Genomic DNA, 26,434 nt, shown 5'->3' with positions numbered 1-26,434 from the left:
AGCCTAGGTATTTGGCAATTTAGGAAGAGACACAAAGGTGACAAATGTAAAGTGAATGAGTCAGGGGACAGATCAAAGTCAGCGAGAAGTGGGTGATCTAGACACACTCTGCCTTGTGATTACAGGAACACAAGTCCTGGTCATGAAGAGGCTTTCCAGGAGCCCTCCACAGATGCACACACAAGCTTCTGAGACCTAGGGCAGAAAGACAGGCAGGCAACACCACCAAGTGGGAGGGAAACACCAGGCTGCCCCCTGGAGCCCCCATTGGTTCCTGGCCTGCATACTTCCCAGAGATCTCCCCTGGGGCCTTACTTACCCTGTTGGGAAGGAGGGTGCCCCTTCTTGTTGGCCTGGGGCGTCCACGTGACAGACAGCAAAGTGCTGGGTGATCTCTTGCATATCCTCGAAGTTGAAGAATGTGTTGAAACAGGATTTATCTGTGAGACAAGAACACCCATGCATCACGAGTTCCCCAGCTCTCCCCAGTTGTGTGCTGTGCCAGTGTTCTTTCACCCCCTTCTCATCAGCAGTCTGCTCAAGTGAGGGGTCTGCACAAAGCCTGTGACTCTGGCTGCCGAAGGGAAGACTCCAGAGAGGCACCTCAGTGACTGGAGAACAAACAGCTGGTTCTCAGTTCCATGCAACGGGGTCACAGCAGAAACTACCTTGTGGATGTTTGCTGGGTTTCCTGGTGGGGAACCAGATAATCTACCCGCAGTGCTGCCTTCTATGCACCTTGTTCCTCTACCTGACAGGGAACACTGACCTTTGCCTGACCCTGGCTAGAGGATCTCCTCAGCTGCTGATATTCACCACATGGGGTTTTGTCCCTTGTCAGAACTGCTATGTGGGTGGAGAAGATGCTGTCTCCATTTTTACTCTTTTACCATTGGGCCTTCCTTACTTCCCATACTTAGGGTCATCCCTGGGCCATTAACTCAATGCTATGAAAGCCAGAGCAGCATGAAGGATACATGTCTGCAGAGTGTGTGCACTGTACTGAGAACCTAACCTTGAGAGGACATTCCAAGTGCTGGCATTACACTATCACTGCCTAGAGACTAATCTCACACCACATGTTTAGTGTTCCTTTTGTGCAATGCTTTTTTTGTTGTTGTTGTTGGAACACAAGTGACAAGAATGTTCCATTTTCAAACATCTTCATATAAATAATGAGAGATCTTCTGGTTGGAAGCCAAACTTGAATATGAAATTCATTTGTATCTCACATACACCTAATACAGATTACCTTTTGATTATTGTATGCACTATTTTTAGTGCACCTCTTTGGTGAGTGTGACTTATTACGTCAAGTCAGGCATGGACATTTCTACTTGTAACATCAGAGCAGCACTACAACAGCTTAATATTTTATAGTGGTATTGCATTTGAGTTTGGATAATAGGGATACTCAAACTGTACCACAATGGAGCACCTCCTTAAAAAAGTGGTGATAGGCTGTGAGTTTCTCACAACAAAATTCTTCTCACTTCAAACATATAAATAAAACAAAACAACAACAGCCATGGCTAAGGATGTAGGTCAGTGGTGGAGCACTTACTTCACCTGAGTGCAGTCCTGCATTCATTCTCCAGAACCACCACAATGGGATCAGTAACATGGACTTTGGCTCTACTTTCTTTCTTTCTTTTAGGTTTTTCGAGACAGGGTATCTTGGCGTAGTCTTGGCTGTCCTGGATTTCCTTTGTGGACCAAGCCGGCTTGAACTTACAAAGATCAGCCTGCCTATGCCTCCCCAAGTGCTGGGATTACAGGTGAGTGCCAATCAATGTACCTGGCGGCTCTACTTTCTTAATAGCTGACAGATTTGTCTTTCAGCCTTAAGCAGACATAACAGAATGGCAAAAACTAGTTCTAAAATTCCCCAAGCACACTTTCCTACATACTACCTAAGAACATTAATCCTGCATATAACAATAAAGATGGAGTGTTAAGAAAGAAGACTGGGGCTGGAGAGATGTCTCAGTGGTTAAGAGCACTGGCTGCTCTTCCAGAGGTCCTGAGTTCAATTCCCAGCAACCACATAATGGCTAACAACCATCTGTAATATGACCCGATGCCCTCTTCTGGTGTGCATGAAAAACAGCATACACATATACATAAAACAAATAAACAAATTGTAAATAAATAAATAAATAAATAAATAAATAAATAGTTTCCTCCCTTAACACAAGAAAGAAGACTATCTCTTCTCTATTAAAATACCATTGATTGGGGCTGGAGAGATGGCTAAGAGCATTTGCTGCTCTTACTTTTAAGATCATGGTTTGGCTCCTAGCACCCACATGGTGGTTTACAATCATCTGTAACATCTGTAACTGCAGTTCTAGGAGATCTGATGCTCCTTTCTGACACCCACAGGCATCAAGCACATATATGATGCACATACATACATTCACTAAAAGCATTTAGCCACATACAAAAAATAAAGTTTTTTTAAGAACTCATAGACTGTTTCCTTAATATATAAAGATTGCACATGATGATGAAAAGCTGTAAATCAAATACATACGGTTGAGCCCAATGTCATGGTATGTCAGGATAACAGGTCGGTTTCCTTTTGGTAAGCCTCTTATGGTGACGTGGACCATGCCATGGGGTGTTTCAATGTCATGTTCCTGTAATTAAGACAATGTAAAATCTCAGAAAGGTTTAATGAAGTATAAGTCTAGCGGAGAGAAGCAGGGCTATTCACACAATTTGAACTTTCTAATCCTACTAATCAAATAGATAATAAATACACAGAAAAAGATCCCCTGTTGTCCTCAAAGCTCAGTTTTAGGAGCCCAGAAAATCAAGGATCTGTTGATCATGAATTTGTAATCAGGAATGAGAAAAAGAGTAGCAAGTTGGATAAAAAAAAGGAGGAAATATTTAGGGAAAGAACACTTAAGGAACTGAAGATGTAAAACTGTTCCTAGGTAAAAAGCCAGAGTCTTCAAAGATCTTGAATACATGCCCACCTGCAGATAATTTTGGTAGACATAGAAAGGTGTATCTGGTAGCCAATGGTAGCTCAGTATCCAAGTGGGTTCCCAAGGGTATCCAAGGGAAATAGGGACTATTTCTGACATGAACTCAATGGCTGGCTCTTTGACCCCCCCCCCCAAGGGAGGAGCAGCCTTGCTAGGCCACAGAGGAGGACATTGCAGCCAGTCCTGAAGATACCTGATAAGCTAGTGTCAGATGGAAGGGGAGGAGGACCTCACCTATCAGTGGACTTGGAACAAGGCAGGGAGGAGATGAGGGAGGGAGGGTGGGATTGGGAGGGAATGAGGGAGGAGGCTATGGCTGGGATACAAAGTAAATAACCCGTGATTAATATAAAAAATAAAAATTATTAAAAAAAAAAAAGAAAGGTGTATCTGCCTAGAATCCCTCTCTTTTCTTGGGTGTGTCCTATCTCATCTGTCCCTTACAGGAAGTGGCTCCTGGCTGCCATGTTTGTAGAATGAAACCTTTGGTCCATGGCTTCCTAGAGGCAGGGAGTTGTCTGGCCATGTGCTGTGCATTCTTCCCTAGGAGTTGTGTTTGAGGCTGAGAGATCACATCTGTGACTTGGTGCTTCTCCTGGAATAGGGGTAATCTTGGTAGCTTTCAGGTGGCCTCCACTAACTAACTCCTGGTCCTCGCTGTGTGTGCTCTTAAGCCCTGAGACATCCTGGACTGCTTCTGGCTTAAGGTGTACTGGGAAGTTCGTTCTCTATATCCCCTAAGACACAAACCAAAGCAAAATTAAGTTGAGAAGCAGTGAGAATAGAGCTGAGCTCAGGGAACTGAATAAAGCCAGAAAGGTTTGCAGTTGGTGCTCTTGGAATGCCTGCAGCACAGAGAATGATGGATGGGAAAGGAAGAGGGGGCAGAATGCTGAGATTTATTCTAGTCCTCTCCAACTTTTATATAAAAAAATATAGCACCTAGCCTGAAGGAGTCTGGTAATTGGAATTCTGCCTCCTGGCCTTGGCAGATGCGGGTCTTATCCATAGTTCCATTTCTCAGAGACTGTCCTTGGTGGTCTCTGCAAGCAGGGTGCTCTGAGCCTGAGAAGTAGATAGCAAGCTCCCTGCAACCTTGGGAACCAGACAGCAGACTTTGTGTGACCTTGAGTGAATTCCGGCATGCCTTGCCAGGTGGCACAGATGTGTTGCTACTGTGAAAAAATTTTGCTTGTACCCTTTCCTTTATAAGTGTTGTCTGTACGTTCGGTAAACTGAGACTTGATCAGGAATCTGTCTTGTCTCCATTCTTCGCGTCTCCGTCCCGCAATTTCCACTCCCTCTTTCAGGTGGACCCTGTTCAACTAGCCCGAGGGACGGGTCACTAGCCTCGTGAATTTCTGCTGAAGTCTCCATCTGTCTTGGAAAGTTTCACATGGATAAGAAAGTATTAATTGTGCCGATGTGAATCTCAACAAATGCAATGGGCTTGCAGTATAATTTTCTATTTAATAGTGAACCTTGTTATGGCTTTGGTTTCTTTCATGTGGAAAAGATATACTAATAGGACATCAGTATATCTCAAATTCTAGGCTCCAGGCCAGAAAAGAAAGAGATCTTTACTGATTCATGGTCTGCATACTTGACTATTTGATACTCTGGTTACTGACTTGGCTTACAATAGCCCACTAAATGGCATAAATAAAGGAAGGAATAAGTAACGACTACACTTGGGTATTGTGAAATGGTTATAAAATGAATCATAAGGTTTAAATAGAAAAAGTATAAGAAATAAATCCATGTTATTGTCATTTATAGACATGCCAGATTTACTGAGGGGATTGATACATGTATGTGTCTTGTGTGTCATGCATACAAACACACCAAGTTAATAATTTACTAAATATCTACTGACTGGACCCTTATTATATGCTATATTCGGAGCTGGGCTCTTTGAAGTTAATAGAGCAAACCAGAGAAATGTCATTTCTGCCTTAGAAATACTATAGTCTGTCCCAGCACTCAGAGAGGCTGAGACAGGCAGATTTCTGTGAGTTTGAGGCCAGCCTGGTTTACAAAGCAAGTCCAGGACAGCCAAGGCTATACAGGGAAACCCTGTCTCGAAAAATAAACCAACAAATAAAAATAAAAAAGAAAGACTATATTTTGAAAAGTGTCAACCAATGAAATAAAGACCCAACTAACACATAATAACTGCTTATGACAAACACAGTACTTCCCTAGAAAATTAAGAAGCTATCAGGAAAACACAAACCAAATCCCACAAAATGCTATACACAAGAATGTAGAAAGGCACACACATGTACACTTGACAGACAGGTAATTTAGAATAACTGCTCTTGAGAAATGTTTGGAATTTCTGTAGTAAGAAGGGTCTACCTACAGCAGCTGTACTTTCAGAGGTGTGTGTGTGTGTGTGTGTGTGTGTGTTTGTGTGTGTGTGTGTGTGTGTGTATGTGTGTGTGTAAAGTATCTTGGGAGCTAGAGAGATGGCTTAGTAGTTAAGGGTACTGGCTGCTCTCCCAGAGTGCCTGGGTTTGATTTCCAGCACCCACTGTTGGCTCACAACCATCTGTAACTCCAGTAATGTCCTCTTCTGGCCTCTGCTGGCACTAGACACACATGTAGGTAAAACACTCATACACACATAAAAAATAAGATAGTACATTTTTAAAAAGTATCTCGGGAGCTAGAAAGATGGCTCAGTGGTTAACAGCACTGGCTCCTCTTCTAGAGGTCCTGAGTTCAATTCCCAGCAACTACCTGTAATATGGTCTGATGCCCTCTACTAACTTTTAGGTGTACATGCAGACAGAGTATTCATGTAGATAAATAAATCTTTAAAAAAAAAAAAAAAAGACTATCTTATGTGTCCCTGGTTACAATCCTCATTTCAGGTATATCTAAACAATCCTCAAACATAATTATATATACAAAATGATCAACCATGTTTATTTTTAAAAACTCATATAACAAGGAAATTAATGAATTATAATTTATTTATATAATGAAGTAAAAATTAGTAAACTAGCAGTATAAGCATTAAGTCCAAGAAATTCTTAAAAAGACAGCGCCCAGTGAAAACAGGATGCATAAGACTGTGTGTACAATAAATCATTCAATCATTCATAAAAAACATTCCATAGCACACTACGAATTGTGTGTGTTTACAATATTTAAAAAATACAGTATTGGAAGAGAAGCAATGTTTGCCAATCCTAGGCCTTTGTTTCCTTGTGGAAGGGAATGGATTCTGAAAGGGAACTCAAGGGGACAGTATCTCATCTCCACGTTCTGTTTACTGAGAAATATATAGGATGGAGTAACAATTGTGGGAGAAAAAAAATTCTCTAATTGCTTGACATAATAGTTCAAAAAAAGGTCTCCTAAGTTTGTCACTATGACCACTTACTAGTAGAACTTTCCTTCTGCCTTACCCAAGCCATTAATAAACTCTTGCTTAAACAGTCCACTTGGACCTCAGATAAGCCATTGAGTGAGACCCAAGAAAACACTCAATTACAATGTGACCTTAACACAGGATTCTCCCAGTCCCTCCCTGTTCAGGTATGGACAATAAACTGAAAAGGGAAGAACAGAACCATGATAAAAACGGAGCTGCTGCCTTTAATCCCAGCACTCGGGAGGCAGAGGCAGGCAGATCTCCATGAGTTGAGGCCAGCCTGGTCTATAGAGCTATTTCCAGAACAGCCAGAGCTCTGTTACACAGAAAAACTCTGTCTTTAAAAGGAGGGGGAGGGGGAAGAGAATGGGAGGAGAAGAGGGAGAGAGGGCACGATTGGGAGGGGATGAGGGAGGGGCTACAGCTGAGATATAAAGTGAATAAATTGTAATAAATTTTAAAAAATTAAAAATAAAAGAGTTGTCAAAGATGGAGTTAAAAACACCTTAAAATGAGTAAGGGAACAGGGCAATGTAACTGCTTTGTGATCACTCACAATGTACATGAAATTCAGAATCAAAACTGGGCCCTAAACAAAATTTCATCCATTCCAGGGAGAGCTTAGTCCCCACTCCCCCATAACAACCAAAACATCAAAAGGCCAAGAGTCTTATCTATTTGTTGTCCCATTTGGGTCTATTGTTTTCTGTTATTTTCTTGGAGTTCCTTTCCCTTTTGAAAGAATGTGAATGTAAATGGTCTAAGAGCAACAGCATGAAGAGAAGGAAGGCACTAACCTCTGTGGAGATTTGTGAATACATCTCCATTGTAAATTAGGGGAAGAGGTGCAGAGATCACAGCTCTGGACCTAATTCAATGGTCCGGCCACTACAGTGTGTGAGCTGCCACCGCCTTTCTGCTGTAGTCAACCCTCATCTGCCTTACTGGCTCTTTCTCTAGGGACTTCCACACCAGCATTCTAGAATGTGGCCCACAATGGCAGCCTGTGCTCAGAGGGTGGAGCTCAAGGTGGTTTCTCACAGGCTCTGGTGTCCACCTCTGAGGCTGTGTACTTTATGAACACATCCCATCACACTCAGGGCTTAAGAGACAACCTACGCTCACACAGGTTGCTGGCATCTCTATCTATCCTGACTGTCTCGCCCTATCAACCTAAGATGGCACCGTAGTCAGAGAGCCTGTCGGTAACCTGAGGTAGGATGCTACCAGTTGCATAATCACCAACTTTGGTCTCTTTCTCATGTTCTCTCCTTTTAACTAATTGAGTTGTCACAGTGACACTGCTCCTTTATCTCTGATATCTGTTAAAGTATGATCACTTCATGCCTGCCACTATCTTCTCCATTCTAGCAACATTTCTGCTACTATGGAATGTTACTCTTCCTAATTATCATGCTAGAGTATGAGTCTTCCATTGTTAAGTAGGAAGTGTGTGTGTATGTGTGTGTATGTGTGATGTGTATAGAATTCAGGTCCTTCTAGGCAACTGTACTTCCTCTGAGATATACAGCAAGTGCCAACACATAGGGCTTTTTAATATAATGCTCCATTTACTACCTAACTACTGTACTTAGGGATAAGGCTCACTTGTGTACTCTCACAGCAAAAGACCCAATTGGCATTGGTGGTGGTGGTGTACACCTTTAACCCCAGCATTCAGGAGGCAGAGGCAGGTGAACCTCTGTGAGTTTGAGGCCAGCCTGCTCTACAGAGTGAGTTCCAGGACAGCCAGGGGTACACAGAGAAACCCTGTCTCAAACAAACAAACAAACAAACAAACAAACAAACAAACAAACGCACCCAAAACAAAACCCAACCAAACTAAAAAACCTGCCAATTAGTCTCTGCCTTATCAAGTTCCCTGTTTAAAGTTCTGTTGACACATTTTTCCTGATTCTAGTCTTAACTTTCTCCCCTCTTGCATCTCACACTTTTCACTCTAGTTCACACAACACTTTTAGGCATTTAGTTGTTGCTCTGCAGCCACCCACAATTCTAGCCTTCCCACAAGTCACGTTTTTCATGTGAGAAACTCTTTTGCAATATGTCAACCTAAAGTCTTTTCCTCCTTCAGAACCAGCTCCAATATCTTCTTTCCACAACCTTAGCTGACAATGAGAAGAGAGAAAGAGCAAATAACCAACCCCGTACAACACCACAGAACTCTCTCTAATGGTGTTTCAGGGGTGTGCATGACATTCATATGTGACCATTTCTCTACCAATGAGAACAATGTCCTAGACTTTATCATAATGTTACAGTAGAGATCTTAGCACTGTGGCTCTGGGCTGGAATGTTTGAAAAGTTGGCAGCCTTCATATCTGTAATGTGATATGGTCTGTTGGATGAATACACCCTCTACTTACAGAGGGTACATGCAGGTGGTAATTTATGATTTTGGTTTTTTTTTTTTTCTTTATTTTGTTTTTTTAACTTTAGATTTTTCTGTAAAGACCCCATCTTGACACCAACTTAATTCTTATTTGGTAACAAGCCATTCGCCAAGTGACGTGATCTACAGAAGTTTAAAGCTGTTTGAACATGTTAATAGAAGTGGTCATATACACTGATTCACACTATAGTGATGCTATCTGCTCCTCAAATGGGTCCTCTTCAGAGCAACTAATATTAAATAGGCAATGTGGAATTATTCAATCCTTGGCCAAGCTTGGATTATTCTATATCATTCATTATCAGCTCCTTCTGTGGAATGATATATCCTGCCAAAGAAGAGCTTCTTACTATCCACTAATATTGAGTGCTGGGATTAAAGGCATGTATCATCAACACCTGACTGACTGAATTTTCTTAAGTTGCTATTGATTATCCTAGGAAAAGTGTTACTTTCCACATGGTGACATAATGTATGTACAGAGGAGCTACAGCATTTGTTTCAGCTCTACCTCCAAATTTCTAAGCAGTCAAACAAGAGAAAAGAATCAAGAAGCATCTCAAAGGCTAAGGGACAGTGAGATGCTTGTCACTGTCATTATACAGTAATTGCTTTCCCCCCTCTCATCAATTCTAACCACATCACCTCGAACAACCCCTTCCTTTACTACTCTACAGCTACATTCTAACTTCTGTTTGCCTCAGAGGAGCTAAACAGCAACGATACCACTTGTGACAAGAATCAAGATAAATAGTACACATTTAATTACATTTTCATTGCTGAAATGATCTGTATGATCTACAGTTGATTAGGAAAGAAAACAGAAGAGAAAACTGCTGTTTAGACATAAGTTGTACATTTGGTTAATGATCCTGAGGTGACTGTCTGACATTTTCATCCCAGATTCTTTGAGGCAAAACAAAGAGCCAAAGGAAAGACCGGTTTACCCTGTGGTACAGTTGTTCTAGTGAACACCACCAACACCACAGGGTGTTTCCATTTAGCGAGTGACTGTGCTGGCTGGACTTTTGCTCTGCTCTCTTTCCTAGCAGTGGCCATGGATGTCTAGGAGGCTGTCCCACTTAGTTTTTTTTGGTCTATCTGACATTAGAGTTATGTGGTAGGGGAGCCTTAGTTGAGGAAATGGCTCCATCAGACTGCCTGTAGACAAGTCTGTATTTTCTAGGTTAATGATTGATGTAGAGGGATCTGCCACAATGGCTGGGGCTACTTCTGGTAGGTGGTCCTGGGTTACATAAAAAAGCAGGCTGAGTAAGCCATGGGGAACAGGCCAGTAAGCTGAGCTCCTACATGGCCTCTGCTTCAGCTCTTACCTCCAGGTAACTATCTTGAGTTTCTAGCTTGGTTTCTCCTGGATCGACTATACATTATAAAATGAAATAAACCCTTGCCTCTCCAAGTTGTTCTTGGTCATGGCCTTTATCACAGTAAGAAAACAAACTGAAAGTAGCCTCAACCAAGCTGGGCCATCTTTGACGTCTCACATCACAGTTCCTATGCCTTAGGGCTCCTATCAGATGATATTTCCTGTGTGTGTGCCTGTGAATGCTGTGGATTAAACCTAGGGTCTTACACATGCTAGGCAAGAACTCTACCACTAAGCTACATCCCTAGTCATTTTTTTTCTTTTAACACAGAGAACCCGTATATCCAAAAATACTGAAAAACATGTGACAATTACAAACACCTGCTATCATTCTATTTCTATCAGATCTAAACTAAAGTTATATTTCACAATGCCAGAAGATATTAAAGCTTCACATAAAGTATCAAGACTTTTGGGTATGCTTTTTTTTTCAAGATTAATAATTATTTTTAGCAGTACTAGAAGGAAAATAAACCCACTGTATTTTTATATTGGTGAAAATATGGTTTAAACTTTCTTATCAATCAGATAAGTATGTCAATCAAAGAAAGTTATGTCATATTTCCAAAGACAGGCAAAACACAATAGTACTGGACTTAATAATAATAATAATAATAATAATAATAATAATAATAAAGCAGAAAAACAGATTTTTGTTGTTGATTTCCAGGGCTGGGGATTGAATCCAGGGCCTCACACATGCTTGGCAAGAGCTCTATAATTGTGTTATGTCACAGCTCCAACTTAAAATAAGAACAGCAATAGCAGCGGCAGTGATTACTGTTCTTGCTGCTGTTGTTAAGGAATGCATGCACTGCACAGTACACTTGTGAAGATCAAAGGGCAACATTAAATATCACTTTTCTCCCTCTACCTTGCTCAGGCAAGGTTTCTCTTGTTTTTGTCATACTGTATACTCCAGGCTAGGTAGGCTGTGGGCTTCTAAGATATTCTCCTGTCTCTGCCTCCATTTTCACCATAGGAGTGATGGGATTATAGATACATACCATTGCATCTAGGTTTTTTTTCTAAAATTTTTATTATATTTATTTATTTACTGGGATGGGACTGGACATGCCATGGCGGGCACATGGAAGTAACAAGACAAGTTGTGAGAGTTTGGTCTCTCCTGTTATCTGGGAATCAAACTCAGGTTGTTAAAATTTGGCAGCAAGCACCTTTACCTGCTTAGCCATCTTGCTGACTACATGTGGCTTAAAAAAATGGATTTTGGAGATTGATCTCAGATTATCAGATTTATGCAGTAAGCCTTTACATACTCACTGGTCCCTGCTAGAGTATTATAATGTGTGCCTTGCATACGTGTATGCATATCACAGCATACATGTGAAGGTCAGGGAACAGCTTTATGAAGTTGGTCTTTCCCTGTACCTTATACAGGTTCTAGGGATTGAACCCAGGTTATCAGGCTTATGTCTTAAGTAGCTTAACGCACTGGGCCATTTTACTAGCCCTTGCTAGACTAATTTTAAGCCTTAATATTAATTTTAATTTCACTTAAATCTATACATATATTTACATATGAAAACAGAGTACTTGCCTAGCATGAGCAAGGCCCTGGGTTCCATCTCCAGGTGAAGATCGGAGGGCACAACACACACACACACACACACACACACACACACATACACACACACAGTGAGAAAGAGAGAAAGAAAGGGAGGAAGGGAGAGAGGACGACAGAGGCAGAAGAAATAGATGGTTTAAATTGCCTAACTTTTTGGTACCTGATGAAAGCAAGTGCTTTCAGGTAGGAGTGCACAAATACTATTTCTAAAGTGCCTTGCACCGAGTCCTCCTGTCACTCTATCTCAGTGATCTCCTTCTAGGCAAATTATGTTGAAAGCAATCAACTCCAACTCATTCAACTTGGACTCAAACCATAACTAAAGTCAGATTAAATTAAAAACAGCTAAACACAACCTTGACTGCCCCATTGTCACAAAGTATCAAAAGTTCTCAAGACTTTTAAAATCTGAGTGACTGACTCCAAAGCACACAGGGCGATTCTGCCACTGACATAAAAACCAGCTGGGAGTGGGCTCAAGGACAACGCTACCAGTCTCCTTGCACAGTGAGCCACATCTAACCCAAAGACAATGCTACCAGTCTGCCCTTGCACAGTAAGCCACATCTAACCTGCCCCATAACCTCAGCTCTAAGGACAAGTGAATTTCTTAAATGTTAGTTCTGGACTTATCCAGAAAAAAAAAAAAAAAAAAAGTAATGGATTTAGAAGGAGCAACTTTTTTAGTCCTAATCATGCAATATCTTCACCCAGAAAAAAGAAACAATAAAAACCTTATAATATTGCTTTGCTTCTCTAAAACATACATTTCAAAGATCATATCTAGTAGACACTCTATCATAGGGGACCAATAATTATGATAGAATTGGTTTGCCAATACAAACAGTATTTTTAAAAAATTCTCAAAACAAGAATTGCATAGACTGTCTTTTCATTTTGGTGCTAATGCTATAAAGACTATACTTAACATAAGTACACAGTGGAAATAATTCTTTGCTGTGGATATGCAGGATGGTCGGATACTGGAAACGTGGACTACAGTTTGAAGTGCTATCCTTTCCTGCCAGTAGTACCCTTTGAATCGACTTCATGTCATAGCAATGGCACAAATCCCAGAATGGGAAAGTCAGGCTGCGTGGGCTCATAACGTTCCTTATATATCTCTGTGTGTTCCTTTCTTGAATTTTTTTTTTTCAGGACTAGTTAACAGATAAGTAGGTGGGTAGAGAACTGCTGGCTCACTTTACTGATTTTCCTAATTGGCAATAGATTATGAAGAACATTTCCATGTAGGAAAATACTGAGCCAGGATAAAGTTTGCATTTCTAAACATAAGGCCAAGAAAAATCTTCATCTTGTATTAATAATAATTTGGTTTAGGAAACAGTTTTGCTAGTAAGATGTCTCTTCTCTAAACTGCCCATCATCTATTTTACTGCAGTCTGGTGACAACCTTCCATTTTCCACTTGTGACAAATAAGGACTCTGATGTCATCTGAGAAAAGGAGATCTCAATCACAAAGACACAGCTCAACCAAGTAACCTACAGTCCTTAGACTGGTTCCTAGAAGACACTTCGTGAATATGATAGCAAATCACTTTAAATAAGCTTCATCCAGTGAGTAAAAGAACACTAAGAAGTCATGATTAGCTATGAGGAGCACACTTCCAGCTAGGTGTGGTAGTTCATGCCTGTAAATCCAGAATTTGGGAAGCTGAAGCACAGAGGCATTGTCATGAGTTCAAGGCCAGCCTGGGCTACAGCCCCTGCTTCAACAAAACAATACACAACAATCAACAGCAATACAAGATCCACTCCTCTAAGACCAGCAGCACAAGGACAGAGGCACTGTAGGGATCCAGTACAGAGCCTTTTTGGTGCTCAGACAGTCCTTACCTGACAGTCAAAGTCCTGGAAGTTTCGTGTGCCATTCTGTCAATAGAAGGCAGAAAACACAGTCAGTTTCTCCAAATGTATAGTAACTTTAGTTCACAGTAAAAGTAGTGCAGCCTTCTGTTTCTCACAAACTAAAATCATTCTCGCTAAAAGGTTTGGAGAGAGGGTAGATGTCTGATATGTTACTGCAGCCTACATTTTCAGACATGAGATTAATACGAAGATAAAGCCTCACAACCCAGCAAATCTTGTGCCATATCTCCTATGGAAAGAAAGCAGTAAGGATGTGCAGAAAAAGGGTGAAAGTCTAAAGCTCATCCTTAACACGAGGGAAGTACCTGAAAGGAAAGATATTGGAGGCTACCCTGAGAGTGATAGAGAAGAGAAAAAGGTTTCCAGATCTATAAATTAAAGAAACAATTAGGAAGAAGACAAAGCCAGTAAATGAAAACTTCAAATATAACGTTTGTTGGATTTCTTCTTTAAGAAAAGCAATGCTGGGAGCCGGGAGGGTGGTGCAGGCCTTTAATCCCAGCACTCGGGAGGCAGAGGCAGGCGGATCTCTGAGTTTGAGGCCAGCCTGGTCTACAGAATGAGTTCCAGGACAGCCAGGGCTACACAGAGAGACCCTATCTTGAAAAACCAAGAGCTCACACTGCTCTTGCAGAGGACACGAGTTCGTTTCTGGCACTCATGTGGGGTAGCTCACACTACCTGTAACTCCTGCTCCATGGAATCCAGAACCTCTGGCCCCTGCAGTCACCCCACGCATGTGCTCATATTCACACACACATGAATACAAATAAAAACAGTGAATCATAAAAAAGAAATAAGATGTTAGGGGGTGCAGAGATGCTTGAGCAGTTAAAAGCACATGCTTCCATGCAGAGGATCCAGGTTAGGTGGCTCACAACCACCTGTAACTGTAACTCCAGTTCTGAGTGATATGAGGATGTCTTCTAGCCTTTGTGTGCACGGTGCATATATAGACAGGCTCACACACACAAACATAAATAAAAATCAATGACTGTTTTTTCTAAAAAGTTATGGAAGGAAAGAACATCCAAACAGTTCTTCATAGGCTAGCATAATAATTATATCCCACAAAATAGCCAGTAAGAAAAAAGAGGGAAAAAAAATCACTGTATCATTTAAGAAGTACAACATATCTGAAAGCTCCAAATGAAATTCACCAAGCTTCTAAAGGGGGGGGGGGGTTATATGATAGTAATGCTTAAGGGAGTCAATGGAGACATTCAGAGGTACTTGTGCAGTGTTTAAGATGCCAGAGTTGAAAGGGTACAACATAGGAGTACAAAAAGGGTAACAAGTGATGTATTTGGGAAAGAAGAGAAAACTCTTCCGACTTGATTTTTCATGAAGTATAAGCCCTTTCCTGAAAAGCTCTCTTATTATTTAGACTGTTATATAATAGCCCATGTTTTCATCTTCCTAAGAGCCTCCAGAAGGCATGTAGCTGCTAATAAGCGCCTTTCTCAACACTGTGCCTCTAGATACCTGATTGTTCAAGAAGACTGTCTTAAAAATAGTTTTTCCCTGAGACAGAGCTGTAGCTCGGCAGGAGAGCACTGGCTTACTATGTTCAAGGCCCTGGATTTGATTTCCAACATTAAAAAAAAAAAAAAAAAAAGAAAAGGAAAACACCATTCTTCCTGATCCTGCCACTTACCCAGCTGTCAAGATAAAACAGAGGTTGAGGCAGAGCTCTATGAGTACACACACCAGAAGAAACAAACTATCCTGCCCAGGAGGGAACTAGTAGAACCAGCTGGATTGATCTGGAGCAGTGGTACCCAATATGGCAGCCAGTAGTTACATGAACAATCTAAGTTGTGCATGTATGTGTATAATTGTTTTTACATTGTTTTTAATTTTGTTTTGTGAGGCAGGTTCTCACTATGTAGCCTAGGCTTACCTTGAACTCATAATCCTCTTTCCTTGCTGAGTGCTGAGATTATAGGCATATGAAGTACATCTTGCTATTGGGTTTAAAATGATTACAGAAACTTCTGTATGATATTGCTGACCTTCTGAAGGACTAAGGTTCTAGAAAAGCAGCTTTGGGTTTTCTAAAATGTACACAATAAAGTCACAACAGGTCAACCATCAGGAAACTTCAGGTGCCACTAATGATAAACAAACAAACAAACAAACAAACAAAGAAGGATGGTCTGAGCATCATTCTTGACTAAAATTGAATAAATAATTTTAAAATCTGATACAATTACAGGATGGGAAGACAGCTATGACAACCAAGCAGATTAAGGATAGCACATTTCAGAAAAGGCTACTATAAGCAAAAAAACAAAACAAAACAAAACAAAAAAACCATTATATTGCTGAATGCCTCCTACTAGCCCCAAGGGATATAGATAATAACTTCTCCAGAGAAGCCATTGCACTTAATTTCTGGAAAAGACTAAAGTAGATGGTTTCAGTATGATATAAATGACCAGCAGTTGAATTCCTTGATTTATACAATAAGCAAGCTAATTTTAAAACATGAGCCAGGTCCAAGCTTATAATCCCAGCCCTTAGAGGCTGAGGCAGGACTGTTGAGAGCTCAAGACCACATTGGGCTACATGGCGAGTTCCAACCTAGTCTGGCTAGACTATGAGGCCATGTCTCAAAAAACAAAGCAAAGATCAGAAGGAAAATACTAAAACATTAGCTGCCATCTAGTTCTGCATAGAGATTAATTCTCTTAATGCTTTTCTACAATAAGCATGTGTTTCCCTTTTGTAATTTACCAAACAAAAAAAGCACAGATTTAAAGACAGCTCATATTAGGGTTTCAGTCTTACAGTGTTCCTGGAGGTTCCTTTAGGGATTATTTAAAAAGACTAAAGAAAATCCCTCTAATCTGATTGGACTCTTCGGGAGCAGCTGTCACTGGGTGTATATGTTCAGCTTCCTTGTGATCATGTGATAGCAATCACAAGGCATTTTGTAATGTATGAGCCTCTGAGATGAGCATAATAGAGATGTTAAAAGTAGAAACAAGCAATTTCTTCCAGAAGTGCCAGCTATCTTCTTTGTTGTGGAGTTGTCAGAAATCTTAATCAAATGATTAGACTCCCAGGGAAAAAGGAAAAAAAAATCATTTTTCTTTTATCTAATTGTATGTGTGTGTATGAAAGAGAGAGAGAACATCTTTATGCAGTTCTCTGAGCTTTATATGTGGCTCAATAGAAGGGTGTTTGCATAGGATATTCAAAACCCTGTGTTCCAACTTCAGCACCAAAATAAATAAATAAATAAATAAATAAGTAAATAAATAAATAAATAAATAAACAATAAGCAAACTAGTAAAGAAAAAGATAACTTCAAAGCAAACAATTCCCCCAACTGAGTAAGAAAAAAGCAACTAAGAACCAGTCAAAGAAAGAAGAGGGGTATGAAATACAAATAATTAAAAAACTTGGAAGGAAGAAACAATAATTACTAGAGAGAAGAGAAATTTTTCCTCTCAATACAATGTCACATCAAGAAATGTAAAAAGTAGGTTGGCAGAGTTGGCTCAGAGGTTAAAAGCACTGGCTGCTCTTCCAGAGTATCTGAGTATGGTTCCCAGCATCCATATGGTGGCTCATAACCATTGTAACTGACAGTCCCATCTGTCTTCTGCCAGCGCGCGCGCGCGCACACACACACACACACACACACACACACACACATACAGGTAGGCAAAACAAGTATAATAAGTTCTGAAGCATAGTATAAGGTTATGGCCACAATGTAAAAAAGAGAGAGAGAGAGAGAGAGAGAGATTATAAGACCTTAAAAGCAACACTCCAAAGTGACTTGGGGAATCTGTCTGTTCTGTGACTTCGAAGCAGGAAGGTGGTCTAAGTCTGACTCACAATCTATTCTTGGTCCTGACACTGAACAAGTGCAAAACTGTCATCTTGAAGAGGTTATGAACATCTCAAAAGAGATACAGGATTTGAGGCAGACACGAATACAAAAGAGGGAAGCAACTAAAGTTGGGATAGTAAGTTGTTACAACAATAAGAGTTTTAAAAATAAATTTATCTTAAAAATAAAATGACATAAAAAATTGTCTGCCAAGTGAGGTAGCACACCTGTAATCCAACCTTATATGAGTTACTGCAGCAGGATGATTATGAATTCCAAGCCAGTCTAGAAACTTAGCAAAATTCTTTCTCAAGATAAAAATTTTCTAAAGGGGAGCATGCCTGGATAGCATGCCAAAAGCCCTAGGTTCCATCCTTAAGATTGGGGCAAAAAATATAACAAAGAACCTTCCAGAGAAAAGAAAAACATGCCATGTCTCTTTTAAAAAAATCCTTCCCAACAGATTAAAATGAAAATATGAGAGTGATCAAGTAGATGGGTTAAATAAGCTTTAAAAATACCCCATCTGTTGGGGCTGGAGAGATGGCTCAGAGGTTAAAGCACTGGCTGCTCCCAGCAACCACACAGTGGCTCACAACCATCTATAATGAGATCTGATGCCCTCTTCTGGCGTGCAGGTGTACATGCAAAACACAACATTGTATACATAATAAATAAATCTTTAAAAAAAATACCCCGTCTGTCTTTAATAATTAAGATAATTAGCATAAATTATTAATCACTATTTTCTGAGGCTTCTGCTTCTGTTCTCCTGGAGCTTACAAATATGCTGCTCTTAGGGCCTGGAGAGATGGCACAGCAGTTAAGAATGCTTGATGATGCTCTTCTAGAGATCACAGGTTCAATTTCTAACACCCACATGACAGCTCACAAGCATCTCTAACTATGATTCTTGGGAGATCCAATGTCATCTGCTGGTCTCTGTAGACATCAGGCACATAAGATACATACACACAGATACAACAGCCATATCAATTAAAAAATATTTTAAGTTGATCCCAGAGTTTTTTCTCTTAAATTCTTACACCATCCCCTTCCCCTTTGCTTACATGCTCAGTCCTTAGTAGAAAGACAAATCTTAAACTACAGTATAGGTTATTTCATAATTTTTTGTAATAACTAAAAAAAAGCGAAAAACTTGTTTCCATTTATCCCTTTGGTTATTTATTCCCCTTCCTGATATATCTTCAGTTCTTCAGAAGACAACGATGGCTTCCTTTTTTTTTTTTTTTCCATACTTGGCTTTTGGCTTTTACTAGGTGCTGCAGTATCTAAAGCAATAGTAGGCACACTAAAAGACAGGGAGAATGAAGCATGGTTGGCTCTCCTGCTTGGTATGACATCTGCTGGGTGAGGTGGTTGAACACCTAACAAGCACCAACAGCAGATGGTAAGAAGAGCGCCAGACCCCCAGAGCAAGATCAAAGCTAAAAGTTAAAGGTGCTAGTCTAGGCTCTAACACTTTAATAGACACTGGCTTTGAACAAGATATGAACCTCATCTGTAAAACAGTTGATATTCGGACAAGAGGCTAGAATAATAATACAATATTTGGTTTGCTTGCTTGTTTTGTTTTATTTTTTGATGAGACAGGATTTCTCTACACGGCCCTGACTGTCCTGGAACTAACTATGTAGACCGGGCTGGCCTTGAACTCACAGATATATGACTCCCTCTGCCTTCGGAGTGCTCGGATTAAAGGTGTGTGCCACCATGCCCAGCTGGAGAAAAATATAATATTTGTAAAAATACTCTGAAAATGACTAAACATTTTTTTTTTTTAAACAGAGTCTTATTATGTAGCCCTGGCTAGCCTGGAACTCACTATGCAACCCAGGCCAGCCTTAGACTCTTAACAACCTTCTTGCCTCTGTCCCCCAGGTGCTAGGATTTCAGGGGTATGCTTCTAGGCCTGGCTTTCTTTTTTCTTTTAGGGCAGGGTTCTGCTGTGTGATCCAGGACTTGGTGTTTTCTTATCTCAGCTTTTTAAGCACTGGTATTCTAGTTCTGTACCACCACGCTTACAGTGTTACTTGAGAAAACACAAAACAGAACACCTATAGATCTATACATTCTGTATTGTGGTTGCTTCTTTTCTTCACTGCAGCCAAAATGAGCAAATTCACCCACTCTCAACACGTCTGAGCTATAGATAAAATTACAGTTATACTAAAATAAAACAGGAGAGTACCAACAAGTGATGAGACAAGTTACCATGAGCTTCTCTTAAAATATATGGAAAATGCTTCTTATGGTCAGCCCAGGACATGTTTCTTTGTAATAGGGTTGGTCTACATTTCCTTTAGCTCCCTGAAACCTCGGAAGGGTTTGGCAATGTCTTAGGCTAAGAGCAAATTATGAAGAGAAAGACGGAGTAAAATAATATGTATCTCTAGGGTGCTCCTTTTTAAAGAGTCAAGAAAAGTCACACTGGCAAAGTCTACATGGTCACAACAGTGAGCAGAACATTTTAGACTAGGAAAGACTTGGGTTTCAGTTCCAGATTTACCATTTATTGATTGGGCAAGCTGACCTATCAATCAGATATTTTTATCTGCTAAGTGAAGATTAATACTACTACAAAGAGATAATCTGAGCACTAACAAAGAATGTACGTAAAGCTTTTGACACATAAAAAATACTTAGTAAATGAACAATATCAGGATAGCTCACACCTGAAAGGAAGAAAGGGAGTAAGGAAGGAAAAAGAGGGAGAGAGGAAAGGAAGGAGGGAAGAAAGACAAAACAACAAAAGCTTGTGAATGCATCTACTCTTTCTAATCCAGAAGCTTTTTTTTCAATACCAGTGAGTGTCAACCATGGACTTTGCACCCAAGAGGATATTTAGCAATATCTAGAGATCTTCTTACTTGTCACCACCAGGGGAGGGTTAGTAGCATCTAGTGGATACAGGATAAAGTGCTGCTAAACATTTTACAATGCATACAACAGTGTCCCAAACAATATCCAGTCCAAAACAACACCAGTGCCAATATGAAGAAATCCTTCAAGCATTATTTGGAACTCAATCTAGAGAGCCACTCCCTTTCTTCGCTTTAGTTTACTCAGCAGTATGGAAATGCCCTTATCTGTCCTCTCTAAAGCCGTTTACAGCATCAAATGAAACCATGGGTGGGTGCAAAGCACTTTGCCTCATCATTTTCTCTTATAACATATACAAAAGCACCAACTTACTGAGCTAAGCTGACAGTTTTCAAATTCTAGGAATCCCTGTGGTTAGTGAAGGTGGGAGGGCTACAGAGGCAGAATTCTTTGGAAATGCCATTGTTCAACGGGGATTTTTGTGTACTCTGTCCTAACATGGGACTTGCATGAATAGTAAACGGGACAGGCACATGTCTCAGGGAGAAAGAAGTAAGATGGAATGTGGAAAGCGGATGGGAACAGAAGAAGCATAGCAAAGAGGAACTGACATATGTTAGGGACTGAGCCTTTGCTTGGTGTCAGTACATTTGAGCTACAAACCATAGATGGGAAGACTTACAACAGGAAGTTAGTTCCTCACAGTTCTGGAAGCTGCAAAGTTTAAGGTTGAGGTTTCAATTTCTAAGGAGGGCTCTGTTCTCATAAGGTAACAGGGAGAGGCCATCTATCAGATAGGATTTATCTTTCTGAGACCTTATTGAACTTTAATCATTTCTATAAAGGTCTGTCTTAGTTTTGTACTGTTGCTATAATTAAAAATCCTGACAAAAGGAACTAAGGAGAGAAATGTTTTATTTTACCTAACAAACCGGGTTATAATCCATTAAAGCTGAGTAGTCAAGGTGGCAGGAACTTGAAGCAGCTAGTCACAGCCACAGGCAAGAGCTGAGATAATGAATACATATGTGCTTTCCACTACTCAGTTCACTTTCTCCTTTTTATAGAGTACAGGACCCAAACCCAGAGAATGGTGCCTGCTTCTTCTAGGCTGTCTTCCCACACTGTTTAGTATAATCAAAACAAACCCACACAGTCATGTCAAAGACAATCTCAATCTAGATAATCAATCCCTCTTCCTAGGGAATTCTAGATCATATCAAGTTAACAGTTAAAACTAACATCAAAAAGCCTGCTTTCCAGTCATATGTGGTGAGGGCTAAAGTTTTTATGTGTAAAATTGGGGGGAACACAATTCACTCTATAACATCAAGGTACATATTAGACTAAGCTGAAGCATCCCTGTAGCCTCAGAGAGGCCCAGACACTAGTTAAGGGTTTTCTTTTCTTTTTGCAAATTATGTGTGTGTGTGTGCCTTTGTGGGGGTATGGGCACAGGTACGTAGGTGTCCATGGAGGCCAGAAAAGGACATAAGATCTCCTGGAGCCTGAATTATAGTCAGTTTATGAGCTGTGTAACCTGGATGCTGGGAACCCAACTCAAATCTCTGCAAGAGAAATACACACTCTTTGCTGTTGAGACATCTCTCCAGCCCCAATTCAGTCCATTTCTATAGGCTCAACCATTACCCTTTCCTTCTCCAACTGCCTTTTTTATGATATACGCAGGCAACTAACTTCTGTATTTATATGCCTCCTCAACTATCATATGGCTATTCAGGGCCAGGAAAGGGCCAACGCCCTTATTTGTGTCTCAGTCCTCAATTATCTGAAGTCAATCAGGCCATGTGTTTCTACCATTGGACAATCAAAATTAACTATGGTCCAGTCTCAATCTTGGAAGCTTTTAAAAAAAAATGCTGAACAAGCAAGACACGACACAACATGAGAATCCAGAGTACAAGGCCAGTCTGAATTACACAGTGAGACCCCCTCTCAAAACAGTAACAAAGATGATGGCAGTAAGTGGCTTTAATGGCTGAGCACTTGACAATCCTAATTCCTTGGTTCAGTCCTCAGTACAAACAAAGCAACTATACTATATCCCAGACTAGTCCAGTAAGGTATCAGCCTTAATCTCCACAGGTAGTTCTAACAATAAGTAAAGCTGAGACCTACTGAGCAGTCTTTACCCCTTAGACTTGTCTGCGATCTGCATTTTTAAACAATCCCTTGCCTGACTGTGATGATTAACAAGACTGAGGAGAGGTTACTTCCTTACTAAGCTAAACTCTCCTGCTTGCCCTGAGAATATTTATTTCTGTGGCCAGACACGAGTTTTACAGTTGTAGATTTTAGTTACTTCCTCTTCTTCATGGCACATCATTTTAGGTACAGTCCTTCATATACACAGAAATGTTACATGCCAATGGATAGAGATTTCTGGAAAGATCGTGAGGCAGTCAGCAGAAGTCAAGAGGGTGTTTAAAAAGTACAGACTGCCAAAGGAGAGAACATAAAATCTAGGAAAAAGTAACAGAGAGAAAAAGGGGTGAGTATGGGGTTGGCAGGATGCAATATAATTCAGTAAGACTATAAGTCAGCAGAGCTAGATGTTATAAAAGGCCTTGATTTGAACAGAAAAAGATAATTATCATCAACATCTTTTGGTGCTCTCACCCCTTCTCACCCACCCACCTTATCCACACACTCAATTCTTTCCTCACACCAAGCTATCAAGTATTTAACAGAAGACTAGGACAATAAACCAAAAGAACAGTGTAGGAAAGAGTTTCAGATGTGTACACCTCACATCATGCCTTGTATTTGCTGAGTCCTGGTGGCTGTCAACTATGCCACTCGTCATGAAATTCTCTAGCACTAAGATAAAAATGAGGTACACTCTGCTGGGTGTGGGAGTGCACATCTTTAATTCCAGTTCTAGGGAGGCAGAGGTAAGTGGATTTCTTGAGTTGGAGGTCAGTCTACAGAGTGGACTCCAGGACAGCCAGGGCTACATAGAGAAACCTTGTCTCAAAAACCAACACCCCACCACCAAAAAATGAGACATAATACTCGCATCTATCCCTGATGAAAATGGTTATGTTGATCAAAAGGTCATATTGTAGATTCAACAAACTTTTGAGAAAGCACTGTAGCCTGTATACATCACTAGCCATGCATGTTAAAATCTCCTTATAGAAACTAAAAGTCAAAACATTTTGATTCTAAATCGAATACTACCTTCACACTTTTTATATAAGTTGGTCATATTATTTTTTTTTCTTTCAGATCTCTATAAAGTAGAAAAACTTCAAAATATGACTGAATTTGCCTATGAAAAAGAAAAGGCAAGACAGACATCAAAGAGCAGGTTAAGAAATAAGTTTTTTTACAGTATTCCCACAACTAAAAATCAAGCTAAATATTTTACTTAGTATTTTGATGATATAAACATAATTAATAGCAGAAGAAAACCACCTGTACATATTTTAACTAAAGCAAAACGGTCTTTACCTTATCATTTAGAAGTGGTTTGATCTCTGTGAGTTGAACATCCTGAAGTTCATCCATGAGGAGGGCTCAGAGTGGGTAAGTATCAAGAATAAACCAGTAACTCTGAAACAGAAGACAAGGAAGAGAAAACAGATACTTAAGCTAGTGTTGGAACATAACACTATCCATTCAGATATTCTGTGTATATTTCCTCTGTGTATATCATGTACTGCAGAGAGTGCAGCAGACACAGACTGGAGGCAGACAGACTCTCAAATGGTTATTCTTCCCCTCTGATAGTCATACCTTTTCACAGCTTCCCACCCCACCTCCAAGAGTGTGGGCAGGATCTGTGTCTTGCTTTTGACTAACAGAATGAAGGAAATGAGATAGAATGTACACCAGTGCTTTTGTGTGGTTACATTACAAAATACTTTAACATCTATCTTACTGAAAGACATTCTGCCCTGCTAGCTTTGTTGAGCTGGCTGGCTTGCTATAAGCAGGTCATGTGACAGGGAACTAAGGGCAGCTTCCCTTAAAACAGCAAGGGAAAAACTACAGAGAGAAATTGAGACCCTCAGTTCAATAATCTTTACAAGAAACCGAATACTGCCAACAACCACATGACCCTGAAAACATTCTTCCCCAACAGAGACTCAGCTGAGAGGTATACCTAACTGACACCTCGTTTGCATCCTTAGTGGGGACCCATTAAATATTGAGATAATAAAGGTATATTGTTCTAGGTTACTATGTCTGTGGTGATATTTTAACAAAGAAACAACAAATACAATAACCTTTGCATTCATGTGGTATACATCTTGGTTCCTAAAGGTGGTAAGAGAACAATGTCCTCAGAACTATGCTTCTGGAGGCAACAATGTGGAGAGGGGGTTACGGAAGGCAACAACTGAATGTTAATGATGCAGAATAAGACCCTGGGTTAATAATGGCAACAACAGTGAAAATGAATCAACAACTCGACTGAGGAATCTCAGTGTGGATAGGAGGATAGTAGCTGACCTCTGAGACGGCCTTTGTGAGTCCTATTATCCTTGATTCTTGATATTCACACATATAATCTCCCACCCAAATAAATCAGGAATGACCTACATTACTAATAGAACACAAGAGAAGTGATAAAATCTGACTTTTAAGAGTTCCATTAATGGACATTATAGTTTCTGTGATGTTGAATTTCTATCACTAAGGGAGAAAACTAGTACATTGTGAAGGCACACACAGACACCTGGAGATCTGTACAGAGAGACCAACATATCAGTACTAACCTGTTAGCCATGTGAGTGATCTTGCAAATGAATCCTAAAGCCCTGTCCAGAGTTTAGATGTCTAAGCCACAGAAACACCTGACTGCAAACACAGGACACACTGGCCAGAACCACTCTGTGAAGCTTGTTTCTGTGTTTGTGACGCACAGAAACTATAAAGATAATGATTTTGTCTTGAAGCACTATGTTCTATAGCAATAGGTAGCCATTAGAGAGGGACCACACTGTGGAGTTCAAAGAAAGGAAAGTGGCTGAGGTAGAAACAGTAACTAACCAGAAAGCATTCCTTCATCCCACCATTCTGCCATGAATAGATTATAAACACTGGATACTGCAGGCACATGATTCTCACCCTGACTTCAGAGCTCCACACTCTCTCCCTTCTGTCTTGTCCCTGGACCCATCAAGTCAGGAAAAAATGCTAACTCAATGAGTTTGGAATGTAGCCATTAAACACCACTTACTGGGGACCTACTGTGCAAAGCACCAGGAAAGATTAGAGAGTGTCCCTGCCTCCTAGGAACATACAAAACAGCAGAGATGACAATGGTTTATAAAATTATAAATAAAAATAAGAGACAAGAGTTTCAAGTAGAAACAATTGCTTCTACCTGGTGAGAATTAAGAAAGCCTTCAGAAGAGACTGGTGTGCTGTGATGCCTGACAGATGATGAGATCACATCCTGATGAGATCCACTGTGAACAGAAATGATTTACTACTTCCATCCTGCTAACACCATGGCTTGCAATGTAGTGCACTGCAGTGTATCTGCTGCCATCCATGCTCAAGGCTGTCGGATGCTGTGGTTTGCTGCCTCTGTCTAGCATGACAAGAGGCATTGTGCTACATATCACTAGCCCAAGAAACAGAAACTCAAAGCTCAGAAGGTATAGCTAATTTTCTAGAATGCATGTGGCTCTGCGTTCAATCTCTAGCTCTGAAAAAAAAATGCCTGAGATTTACTTATTCATTTTGTGTTTATTAATCATAAAATAAACTGGGGCTGCTATTTATGTGGACTTCATATGATAATTTAGACCACGTGAAATAACAGAATAGTTAGAATAGTTGTATCATAACAGAATAGATAGAATAGTTCTACTATCTAAGGATAACCATTTACCACCACTAGCAAGGCAGAGGCAGGAAGGTCGAAAGTTTGATGCTATCCTAGGCTATTCAAGAACTTGTCTCAAAACATGAATTTTAGTTTGTCCCCATGATGTTCTTCTCTCCCATGTAAAATGGTGATATCCTGACATTGTGTTTTCCATGCCACCTGCTTTATTTTCTAGTTCAATTCACTCATAAGAAACTTCATTGTGGGTGTG

General features: G+C 40.2%; 1 protein-coding gene across 2 annotated transcripts in view; it reads right to left on the bottom strand.

Moving 5' to 3' along the window:
- Ndrg3 (NDRG family member 3) overlaps positions 1-26,434 on the bottom strand; it is a 64,600-nt gene that overhangs the window by 21,518 nt on the left and 16,648 nt on the right. For both annotated transcript variants that reach the window (XM_055602229.1, XM_055602230.1), the window contains 4 exons: positions 23,832-23,933; positions 13,631-13,666; positions 2,537-2,642; positions 320-440 (listed from right to left, as the gene is read on the bottom strand). In XM_055602229.1, the coding sequence (XP_055458204.1) occupies positions 320-440; positions 2,537-2,642; positions 13,631-13,666; positions 23,832-23,888 (320 nt within the window). In that variant the 5' untranslated portion in view covers positions 23,889-23,933. Of the gene's footprint in view, positions 1-319; positions 441-2,536; positions 2,643-13,630; positions 13,667-23,831; positions 23,934-26,434 lie in introns of those variants that run through there.

Source organism: Psammomys obesus, unplaced genomic scaffold (assembly GCF_907164565.1).
Source record: "Psammomys obesus unplaced genomic scaffold, mPsaObe1.curated_primary_1811, whole genome shotgun sequence".
Taxonomy (NCBI): Eukaryota; Metazoa; Chordata; class Mammalia; order Rodentia; family Muridae; genus Psammomys; species Psammomys obesus.
This window is presented reverse-complemented; position numbering and strand designations above follow the sequence as displayed.